The following is a 12,502-nucleotide window of genomic DNA, read 5'->3' on the forward strand; positions in this document are numbered from 1 at the left end:
TTTTTTATAAGCCCACTTTAAGTATTGTAAGGCTGCAATGAGAGCTCCCCTGAAGCTTCTCTTCATTCGTAAACCAGTAAAGCTGTAATTCTAAGAGATTTTTCTCAATGTAATAAAAAAAGTCAAAAACAATCACACTTTGCTGTAGCATGAGAAATTTATTCATCCTGGGCCTTCAGTGTGAAAAAAAAATATCTTTATATCAATTCATTGTATTCTTTGCTCAATTACAAACACAGACATTACCTTGCAGATCTGAGAACCACTTCTTTCCCTTCCTCATCCTTTGTTAAAGATCTAATAAAAACTAAGTATCTGCCATGATCGGTGAATTTAATGACTGCAGTAATGATTTAAAAATGAATGCACCATTAGAACTGAGGTCTGAGTAGCTAAGATACAAGCTAACAGGCATTCTAAGTCTGGGCTTTGCTGATTCCTAAATACTCATATTTTCATTTGCTAGTGTCATATTTCTATTCAAGAATACTACAGTTATGCAGCTAAGGGCAAAACAGTTTTCATTAATTACTTCCCATTGGTAAATTTAAAGGGCAATAAAAACGTTTGATACTATAAAAGATGCTTTCTTTATAAACCACAGGACTGAGCAAGGCCTGTTGCTCTGAAGTTGTGGAGGATCATTCAGTAGAACAGATTTACGTTTGCCTACGTACTACTGTTGCATGCATCTGGCACTCTCTGTACGTGCTGCTCATCCACTTGCTTCCCAGGTTAAAAGACCGACCTTCTGGGCGAATGACACAATGACTCATTACACCCTTTTAGCCATGAAGTTACTGTTATTTATCTCATTTCTTTAATGACATTTTCCACATCACTGTTTTTTCAGCGTAAGGCAGACGTTTAACAGGGCTCTGTGATGGTGCCACCCATACACGTGAATGTCCTGCTCATCAGCTCAGAAATTGTTACTGACATCACAACAGAATGTATTTACATATACTGAATTAACAGATTGTTCTGGTACTATTAACATCTCTCATTTTCAAACAATAAAAGGTAAGTCAATTACTTAATTGCTTTTTAAGAGTACAAATGATTGTACGTGTAGATTACTGCATTATAAAGTACCTCCCGCATCCCTGCAAATGTTAAATGGAAATGTATTTGATGCTAAATAAAAGCTAATTTAACTGAAGCTCCAAACATATTCATTGCCCGTAAGGTAACTGCATTTTATTGTCAATTGCACGCAAAGCTAGTCTTCCTGTATGTATTCAGATCAAAGACTTAATGAACAAAATACTCTATGCCTAGTATCAAATTCTTTTTCATCTTTTGTATTACAGACTTAGGTTTCTTATTGTATTCACTCATTATTTTTCTAGTCTCATAATAGCTTGAGAGAAAGTCATATTCCAAAAGCAAGCAGTTAATCTTATTAGCTTCAGGCAAAAGTTGCCTAGGCCAGTAATGGTACTTCTGAGCAACTACTTTACTATGTCCTGCAGTTGTGTTAGATTTTGTCTTCAGTGTTCACAAACTGATTAGTTAAGCAGAAATTAAACTTCTGCTGGCACCTATGTGGATTCAAATAAAGGCAGCAAAAGGGCAGGGGTGAGGCACAGGTTCCTAAGTCTCCTTTCCTTTTGCTTATTTTCAGAACAGATAAATGGGAATACATGGAAAAAATGAAAAGGGAAAAAAGACTTTACCTAAAATTCCCTAAATTTCAGGTAAAGTTTAGGTGCTTTACCTAAACTTAGTTAAAACCAAAATATTTCATTACCATTGTTTTTTCCAGTTATCTTTAACAAGATGCTTCCTGAAAGCTATTTTACTAAGACATGCAAAACGGAAGAAGCTGCAACATGAAATAGTTCATTTCTGTTCTGAAGAGCTAAGACTTTATACGGTCAACGTACAGGAGAATGCATGCTTGTGGGTAGGTGTGAGGCTGGATGAGAGAAGTGGGACAGAGGGGAGGGAGAGAGAACACATGGTAATTCTATGGCAGCTCAGTCTCCTTCAGAGAGGGAACTCTTCAACAATATCCTTCAAAAAGGGTATTGCTTTAAAACAACAATAAAAGAGATGAAAGGAAGTTCAGGAAGTGCTCCTCCAGACATATTTTTAATTTTCAAGACAACACAGTTGCAAAAGAGACTGTAAAGCTTTAGGTCAGCCTTCACAGTAAGTGTATCAGACAAGGGAAGAGCAGCAAGTTAGACACAATGCTATCATGTTGAGGTTGCAGTTTTTTTCCAGCTCCAACTTCAGCTCAGTAGAAGTTCTGTCAGTGATATTAAGCCTTCTGTCCCATAATTTTCTGTCATCCGTATAGCATGTGTGGATCAAAGCAATTTATTTTTATTTTTTACTGAGGAGGTCCAGCTTCCAATATAGCTCTACTTGACTTTCATCACATATCTTCACCATCACAACAGAGTGTAATTAAACACTGAACAGTGAAATAAACTGAGTGTATGTCCAATATGTCTTTCTTACAATAAGGAAAGAGTGTTTGCACCCAGGGTGAGAATCATGACTACTTCTACTACCTACAGTCCTGCTGACCAAAGAAAAAGCTCCCAATGTTATTTTTAGTAGTAAAGTAATCAAACCAAACCACAGGAAAATTCCCATGTAAACTAAAAAACATGACTTCTATGCAAAATCTTTGAAGTTATTTCATTTCAGAGTACACTGAAGGTTTTATTTTGAAAACATAAGAAAAATCACCATTCTGAGGGCTTCATTTTCTTTTAATGATTTTATGCCTGACATTTAATTACAAGATTTTTATTTCATATCTGTGTAGTACTTGCAGAAGAGAAATCTTGTGTCTCTTGTGTGTTGTTTTTCCTATAAAATACTACAGAGTCATCAATCCTGAAAATTGACTTCAATTAGCTTCAGGGTCTGGCATTAAATGTTTGTCCCTTTCAAGAGGGAAATGGAAATTCACAAAAGAACATCTACTCTTTAGTGCTTTATCTAAAACTTTAAGCAGCTGCACCCACCGAGTCTCTCAAAGAGCAGACCAATTGTATGTTGCTTTACACGAAGTACCATCACATACAGCATCTAACAATCAACGTTTCCCAAAGTTGTTCAAGTGGCAATGGATTAGAAGACAGTTTGACTTAATTGCCTAGAGTATCAAATTTTAAATAACTTGCTGGATCAGCAAAACCCTTTTCTTCATCTAGAACGTCACAGATTTTGTATAAACAAGACTATCATGGAAGGGAGGCTTCTAAGCAGGACTTTATAGAGATTACAACTTCTCCTAGAATTTGAAAACAAAAAATCCTAAGCACCTACGTTTGGTCAAATTGTACTTAGACAGCATTTTGTGGTAAATAGCTGCATTTCTGTAGAACTGCCATACAATATACAGGGCTTAATCTTCTAAGTTTCTGTACGTCCTTTAGATAGGCACCTCAAAAGTTACTTCAATAAATCTTCAAGTTGGAAACAGCTGTGTACCAGCATCTGCCTACCAAGCACTACTACGTTAGAACAAATAAATGAAACTTGTCAGTTAGTCTAGTCCAACCGTACAAGTCGAGTCAGATGGAAATAGCCACAGACTTTATAAAATTAAAGTCAGGTCCACTTTTTCCACCATACTTCCCACAGAATTGGGAAGACCATCATCTTTGTGCATTGAATTTCTCTTTAACTTTAGTAGCAGGAAGACATTTCTACTTGCTTACCCTCTTGACGTAAGAGCTAAACAAATTCTCTTTGAATCACTACAGAAGTCCAACAGACTTGAAATCAGAGATATTTAAGCCACTAATTTACAGGTATTTGCATTAAAGCAGTGTCTTACTGCCCTTGGTTTCTAACTCTGTGGCTCACAGCAGTCCTCACCCCAAACCATCTAGTCAGCTGCTGCTGGTCCACTGTTCCTTGTGCCGCTGGACCAGAAGCAGTGCTTGGAAAATGCTGTCACATCACTTTAACATCTCTTCGCCTTGTCTCTTCCACTGCAGATGCATCCAGCTCAGTTATGACTAGATAAGTCAGCAATATTCATAGCACTGGCAGAAGCAGAAAAGTGTAATTGATGATTACTGTTTCTGAAGAACCTGACACAGTGATCTCCATCAGTACTGGAAACAATTCAATAGTAATTGACTGTGTTCTTCACAGGTCTAACAGACTGCTGATGCTTGAGACAATTTTATCAAAAGTGTAAGCCAGAACAGAAAATAAAGCAAGTAGCATATTTTAATGGTCAGTAACAAGAGTCAGATGAATGGATGAGAGTACATAAAATAACAGAAAAAACTGCCACAAGGTCACTAAAGTGACTACTAGAAAACTGCTGATCCCTGTCTAAACAGCCACCAAGAGAATAATTTAGAGGTGGTAAGAGAACCTACGTCCAGCTGCAACAATACGTTTATCTTTCCCTCTTCCATTTTTATGTATGAGGCACAGTACCACCTGCTGGACAAAGCACTGAACTAATGCAATACCATAGTGGCTTTTTTGTTGCGAGAACTCCTTTACCATCATGTTTACCTGAGGCAGATGCAAAACAGCCAGGGATGTGAGGAGACCATATAGTGCTGTAAATGACCCCTTCGTGGCCTTTAAAAGTGCGTAAAGACTTCCCCACAGCTGGATCCCACTGAATAAAGTAAAAAGAGAATTGTTGAAGTACACATGCAGTAAGAAAGGAGAGGGTTTCATGTATATAAGAGATTTATACATACAGAAAGGACTAAGTTGACTTCTTTTTACCATGTATCATGAAAAGCACTGGTATACTTAAATTGCTATCAACTGAAGGATAAAAGAACATCCCAGTTAAAACAGAATTGCAGCCTCAGTTTAAAATGGAGGAAAAATTAATCAATTTTGTTTCTTAACACAAAGAATTATCGGTTCCAAAACAAATGACATTTTTTGCTTTCAGCAGAAAACCAACATACCAGCTTGGCTGTTTGATCCCATGAACCGGACACCACTAGCTGCTCTCCTCTAGTTTGGCTCCAGTCAACGCTATATGCCTACAAACGATACAACAGCCTAGTTTAGAAAAAGCATTATATGTTTGAAACTCTAGTTAGCCAAAGTTCCACTAAATACACTTGGATTTGCGAGTTATATCATAATCAGCAAAAAAGCCACGTTGGTCAAGCATCACAGAGCAGCCAACAACGCCATTTACCTGAGCAAAAATTAAATTTAACATCTCCATCTGGCATTAAAGGCACCTATAGCCTCAGAAAAGTATCCAAAAATTAAAGATGGATCAAAATGGAGAAGGAAAAAAAAAAAAAAGACAAAATCCACAAAATCCACATACACCCACCACCACTAGAAGTTTCTAGCACAGTAAAAAGCCATACCTCAAATTGATTTCTGATCTCTAATCCAATTTTATTCAGATATCTGGTTTCTAATTGCTAACAAGGTAAATGACATCTCTCTACAGAGCTGACAATGGAGTTGACTGAGGTTTTAGCTGACTAACCGTAAATGCTTTATTATTTCTAATTCTCAAAAGAACTGCATGCCGTCAAATACTCTTGATTTTCACATTTTCCAAGTTCTATGACACTCTTCTTTACTATCCATATCCTCAAACAAATGAGGCAAAAATAAAAACCCCATTTCCTTCATGACTAACCATTCCAGCTATTAAGACGATGCTTTTCTCTGTGAAGCTGAAATAAGCTCTCTCTTCTCTCATAGTTTATTCTAACATCGATCCCCCTATCTTGATAGAGAATACCTTAACTCTATCCACCATTGCTGATTTTTCAGCTCTGCTGCCCCAGCAAAAACATAAAAGCTCTAAGGTAGTCATTCAAATAGCTTCAAATCTGAAAGCCTCAAGAATAGGTACAGGTTCCAGCTTCAAACGCGCTGTACCTTTACCTATACATTGTGAGACACATTCTATTCCTTATAATTTTTACCTCACACTAAAATGTTGACTATTCACCAGTGTTTCAAATACTAATGGTGTCTGGAGCTCAGCAAACTGGAGTGGGACATGACCAATTCCAGAGCTGACGTGGTTAAATACTATCTGAAACAGTTCATTTGCTTCACCTGCTGACCTAAGCAGACCTTCCATGGCACTTCTCAGAAGCGTGGCCACCACCTACCAGCCTGTGGCACTGCTCTCAGCAGCTGGGTCACCACCCAAGGGCTGGTATGCCAGCTGGGATAGTCTTGTTCTAGCACAGCACTGGATCTAATCTGCAAGTCGACATACTAGAGGCTGTTCAAGTAGTGCAGTGCAGTTGGCCCCCATAATCGGGCATTAAATTACAGCAACCCTGTTTTGAAGGTGAAAGTGTTTTGACCTGTGTCACCAGAGGAAAAGCAGAGAAGTTAGACAGGAAAAAAAAAATAATCTAGCAAAAGCCAGAGTCTTCTATGGAAAGCATCCTGTATGAGAAAGGAAATCAAGGCATCATTACCTATTTCTGCGCATTTTCCTTCACAAAACAACGTCAGACTATGCTGGATCCACTTTAACTGTTTTTCATCTATTTGCTCATTTCCCCAAAGTTGAAAGCAACTATTCCCCACAGAAAAAACACAGTGCAACATCTGCAACTTTTCTTCTTAAACTTACGATGCCCCACTTCCACATACTGTAAGGGTTATTGCCCTGGCACCCTTTTGTGCTTTGTGTTCTGTGAGGAGTTTATAATTCAAATGCACACGACAATTACACACTATTTGATGAAAGCCAAATAATAAACTGAGCTGTAATTCTTCAGTTTGTTTTTTCAAACCATGCCTTTACCCCCTTGTTTTTTTCTACTTCTGCCAGCTTCCTACCAGTACTACAGCTCCTTTTTCAACCTGTCTCCTTCTATTGAATTATTAGTAAAGGAGACACTCAAGTAGCTGTTCATGTTGTAAAATAGAAGACATCACATTTTTCCAACTGGTTCCTCTCCTTCCCCCTGAATCTGGGGAGCAGTTGGGTGTTATACTCTTAACATGTTGTTTGGCAATGCCCCTAAACACATTACTACATAGTATGCCTCATTCGTGCAACAGCCCTACAAGGTTTGCTCAGCTCGGGTGCTGGGCTAGCATACTCACGTCCAGAATTCTCAAGAAAGCAATGCAGACCTGAGAAACATGTACCTCTGTCACACAACTCACCTAGCCCCACAAATTCGGGATGTATCAGATCGGCCGTGCAGATAACACAGAGTGCGCATATGGTTTACAGCTCACTGGCAAGCTATCAGCACGCAGATCTGTCGAAGACACGCAATGACAGCGATCTGCACGCATATGGCAGACACGGCTGGGGCTGCCCAGCGTCCTGCAGCTGCACTGCAGGTAACGGTACCTGGACAAGTTCTCCTCCAGGCAAGGATTACAAACAGAACAGACAACAGGCTCTGAAAAGGCAAGAGGTATTTTTCATCTGGCACTTGGCAGGTCCGGGTAATGGGAAGGGAATGAAAAGAAGAAAGCGTGGGAGTAGAAAGCAAGGTTCACTTTTAATCTTCCCTTTTCACGCTATCATCCAACATAAATTTACAGATGCTTCAGCAGAAGCTGTGCTGAGTAACTGGGAAAGGATAGCAACACAGCACAAACCTCAACTGTTACTCTTTCAGTGCTTTATCTTCAATTATGAAATGCTTCATTAATGCCTTAATGCCATAAATACCAGTATGAAATGTCTCAGGTAAGATGAAAAGAAGATGAACAAAAGTAGTAAAAAAAAAAAAAAGAAAAAGTTCAATATAATGCTAAAAATCACTTTACAAGACAAATTTAATTGAAGTACTCTATTGTCTCACATTCTAGTGACACTTCATCAAAACCAAAGTAAGTTAGACTAATTTATTCATGATAACCAGCAGTTGGTTAGTGCTAGAATAAAACTCATTGTCCTTTAACAATAAAGATGCACTTTTAAATTAAAATTGTACATTCTGTTTGAGCGGGGACAATGATCTCATTTAGAAAACAAGAAACCAATCCCCATCAATCTTGCATTAGAAGTATTAAAAAACAGCGACAAAATCATCACTACAAATGTCAGACTAGGATTACAGATCAAGAAGGTAGTCAATCATTTTAAAGAGCGCTGTTTGCCAGTGTTTACCGCAAACTCTTAGTTATGTTCCTGCTAAATCTCTCCTCTTAATGTGCGCTTATAAAGAATCAATACAAAACTTTCATGTCTCAGAGGAAACCCATGTGTCCTGTACCGTCTTTCCAACTCACGGTTGAATGCGTCCACCTCCTCATGCTCCCTGCTAAACCAAGACTTGGACACAGAGATTTTTACTTCACAAACAACAGATGGTGTAGCAAAACCAAAATAATCCTATGGACAGAATTTCAAGGAGAAAATGATAGGGTCCAAAAAAAAAAAAAAAAACACTATATGTTTTGCCTACATCTTTCCATCAGTCTTTGAACATTATCGTAAAATATTGACCACAACCACACTCATCTCTCGCAGTTCCTTATTTACTTAGTGTATGTATTAAGCCAAAATAGCCACATTACAAAGAAAAAAAAGGTACAGCAGACAAATAGTCATGTAACTGCAATCAACGAGCTTTTAGCTTTGTGCTTCATATCAGAAAAAAAGAGGTCTTTATGAATACAAAACTGGATTCCCAGAATTTTTTTGTTGACTACATATCCACTAGCTTATTTCACGCACATTTATTTCATTCAGATAAAGTGTTGCTAATTCGAGCTAAAATTTATCACGCGTAAAGTACAAAGACTTGAGAAAAAGAAGTAGAGTGTTAGAAAGAAAGCATGGAAAAAAAAGTAGAAAAATTGCTTGTGGGAAGATAAGTACGCTGAGGCATAAAAGGCCTTGAAAATATGCAGATATATTCATGAACGTGAATGTAACATTTTCTCTACCTATATTTCACTATATAAAGAAACCGAGATTTTAGGCAAATCAAAATCAATGGTTTCAAACCAAGACTAAAAAATACACACTGTCCCAATATTTGACTACTGTTGCCTTGAGCAGGGTCTCAGAGATGCCAGAGATGCTAGGATGGAAAAGGATAAGCAGTTACTGAGTAGAACAGAAGCCCTAAGGATCCACAATATTTGTATCATTCTATATCTTCAAAGATAACACTGCTATACATATCAGCTGCCTGATTTAGACCTATCCAACGATGTTCACTAAAGCCACAAAATGACTTCAGGACTCTCATCCTACTCAGTGACTACTTAGCCTAGAAGAAGCCACAAATGCTATTTCTGAATATATTAGATTTATTTACTATGCGGTGTTTGTGCATTCATATGCTGTAGTAGATAAATATGTAGCATATATCATTTACTTTATATTCAAAATAATGTTGTTATAAATTCAAAGCATGGACCCAAACAAAGTTAAAAAATAGACCGCAAAAAACGCTTTTGATTATGAGTCCACACCTTTAATAATTCAAGCATTAGACAGCCCATTAAATTCTTCAAGTTTGCCTGATTTACCTCCTGAGTGTGCTCTTTATAGACTTGCAGTGGACCTCTGGGTTTAGCCGTATCCCAGACTTGCAGAGATCCATCCCCGCTCGAAGTGATCAACACGTGCTCATTGTTCTCACTCCACGTCACGTCAAAAAGGCCATCGTTCCAGTCATAGCTAAATCAGAACAATGAAAATATTTGTCCATGGGTAAGCACGACGCATAAGTCCGGACTAGTTACATGCAAAGACAGTATTTCTTTAAATTAACCTCTTTACCATTCTAAACAGCTTTTTATTTATTTGAGTTTCCAGTGAATCTCCTTACAAGTAGCTTACTGGATATAACGTTAACTTTTACAAGAATAGGTTGATTAAGTTAAAGCATGAATGAGCTAAGGATCTGCCATACAGAGAATGGAATCGGGATTTCAGTCCTTAACTGCTGGGCAAGCAGAGTTTAAGAGGTGCCACGTATCTCATTTTGATCTATGGTTTCTTCAGGACGTTGCTACAGAGGTAGTTGTCTTTAACTGTGGTAAACAAAGAAATAAAACTGTTTGTGTTGAGAGGGCTCTAACCAATCCACAATATCATTAAGAAGCTGAGTCAGAACAAAAAACCAACAGAAAGATAGCAATGAACATACTAAATATCTCTATAACTCCTAAAAAGGGCTTTCAACGCAACAATAATTCATCGTGTGGGATCAAGTACCATGTATTAGTTGCTCTGCAACAACTATCAGTGACCATGCTGTTATCTCATGGTAAATACAAAGTTATTTACCCCCTTTTCACTGAAGGTTTAGCTAAGCTCAGGTTGAACTTCATGGCACCTCGCAGTAGTTACGAGGGAATGGCACGCACACGGGAAGTTTCTATAGAGCAAATGACAAAGCTTGGTGCTCAGGAAGGTACAGGACTTGCCATCACAAAATAAATAGTCTCTCTGAAAACAGAGAAATGAATACTACTGAACCAGGGTGCTTAGCAGAACCAACTGTGCTTAACAGCTTCAGACAGTCTTGCTGTAAAATTATGAATTAAAAATAACTTCTCTGATTAACTGCTTGCTAAGTATTTCTATTTCATCTCTCTTCTTAATCTAAAGAATTGCTGTTTCAAAAGCTTCTTTAAAAAAAAAAAAAAAAAGGCAAATGATGGCCAAGTACCAAACCCTTTCCTTCCTAACCTTTCTTATCCTTCTCCCTTCCAGAACAGAAATCAAAGTCACAGAACACTCCATCTCCTAGAATGGACCTCCCTGACTTGCCACAACTCCCTGCTCTATTTTCAGTATAAGCCACTAATAAGGAGATAAATATAGTTGGCAATGCACCTATAAAAACAAACAAAAAACTTAATTTCAAGCTAGGACAGAAGGGCTACTTTTAATTTACATTGCCTGTTTTCTATAAAATGGTTTACACTTAAAGAAAGGATGCAATGCTGATTGCTTCTTATAACAAGATCCATACAATGTAAACCAATCATTTACACCTAAATACAAATACACGTTTAGTAGATAATGTAGCATAGACGTAATACTTTATATCACTAATAAGTCCCAAAAACGTTCAGGTTGGGTTTTCTACTCACTACAATATAGGTTCACATTTCATTTTTACATGAGAGAATATTTCCTGTGTTACCTCCTGAGCAGAACAATCCCAGCTCCTTTTTGTTCCAGCACTGCCAGAGTTCCACAACCTAAAACACCAAAAGAAAACAAAACGTCACAACTAATTACCCTGCGCCAAGGACTCTACCATGTTCTGAGGCAGCTAGTAGACACTTGGAAGGTATCTGAGCTTCTTTACAAGGCCAAACAATTCAGGACTGTGTATAAACAGCTTGTTGTCTCTCGTGTTCTCCAAAAGGGTGATTTATTTACATCAGATTTTTGTCCCCGGTACACCTGTGGATGAGGTTGGAGAAGAAGCAACTCACGCAACAGAGCGTGTTTTGCCCGTGACCTTGTGTTACTGACATACCAGTACGGGGTCCCTTTGTATTTGCTTGGTAAAACAGCAGATACAACGCTTTTTTTTTTTTTCCCCTGGGGAAAGGGAATCTATTAATGCAAACACAGCTCACCCAAACCAAAACAATTCAGCTCTAGGAAAAACATGCACAAGCACTGTTTTCCCCCTTGACTGGGATAACGCCAAAGCAAAGCCACGTTTAGAAACTTTATTTTATCTGAATGCTTTTAGGGAAAATACTCCTACTGGGATCGAAAGTATCGGAGCAGCTCAATTTACATGAATCGCACCAAATGCGTATCCCAGCACGGTGAAGGCCACACACACAGGGCAACCGCCAAGTGCTCGTGAAGACGCTGTTTACACACTCGGACAAGCGCACGGGTGCGGAGGCGCCGTTCCCCTCCGACCCCCCATGCCCACGAGAAGCACCGAGCCGCCCCCGCCCCGCCCCGCCGCCGTCCCCCCCGCACCTGCGATGCCGTAGTACTGCGCGGCGGCGCAGGCGGCGCGCCCCGGCCAGTAGGGCGAGAACTCGGCCGCGTAGCCGTGCAGCCCCGACAGCCGCAGAGCGGCGCCTCCGCCGCCAGCCGTGCCCATGGCCGCGGCCCCGGCCCCGGCCCCGGCCCCGGCTCGGAGCCGCCGCCGCCCCGCAGCGCGCAGGGCCCCGTCGGAAGCGCTCCGCCCGCCGGGCGGTGCCGAACCTGCGCCGCCGCCGCCGCCATTTTGAGCGCGGGCAGCGTGGCGGGCGCTGGCGGCCTTGTGGCAGCTGCCCGTCCCGCTCTGACGGGGTCGCTGCAGCCTCGGGTGGCTGTGGGCCGGTTGAGTGTCCCAGAGAAAAAATCTAATTTCAGGCGGTGCCACACAGAAATGTGTCACTTGGTGCTGCGGGGCGCTGAGCTGGGTTCCTGGGTGGCTCACGTAATGAAAGGTCGCCTGGCCCCCACCAGGCCTCCAGCTGTTTTCTGCACATTTCTTGCGGTAAACAGTTCTGTAAAATCACCCTTTGGTAAGAAAGTGATGACTTTCAAAGATAGCCCCTTCTAGCGTACACCAAGTAAGACATTCATCAGCACATTGTATCAGCT

General features: G+C 39.9%; 1 protein-coding gene across 2 annotated transcripts in view; it reads right to left on the reverse strand.

The window, feature by feature from the left end:
* The window catches only part of PEX7 (peroxisomal biogenesis factor 7), a 42,604-nt gene extending 30,484 nt beyond the window's left edge, over nucleotides 1-12,120 (reverse strand). Inside the window, exons 1-5 of one of the 2 annotated variants that reach the window (XM_080585384.1) lie at nucleotides 11,888-12,113; nucleotides 11,082-11,139; nucleotides 9,454-9,604; nucleotides 4,917-4,994; nucleotides 4,504-4,612 (exon numbers count right to left, since the gene is read on the reverse strand). In XM_080585384.1, the coding sequence (XP_080441510.1) occupies nucleotides 4,504-4,612; nucleotides 4,917-4,994; nucleotides 9,454-9,604; nucleotides 11,082-11,139; nucleotides 11,888-12,014 (523 nt within the window). In that variant the 5' untranslated portion in view covers nucleotides 12,015-12,113. Of the gene's footprint in view, nucleotides 1-4,503; nucleotides 4,613-4,916; nucleotides 4,995-9,453; nucleotides 9,605-11,081; nucleotides 11,140-11,887 lie in introns of both variants that reach the window. The other variant, XM_080585385.1, reaches the window with a different exon arrangement.
* Between the last annotated feature and the right edge of the window lie 382 nt (nucleotides 12,121-12,502).

The sequence above is a fragment of the Anser brachyrhynchus genome (assembly GCF_964034855.1).
Source record: "Anser brachyrhynchus genome assembly, chromosome: 3".
NCBI classification, from domain to species: domain Eukaryota; kingdom Metazoa; phylum Chordata; class Aves; order Anseriformes; family Anatidae; genus Anser; species Anser brachyrhynchus.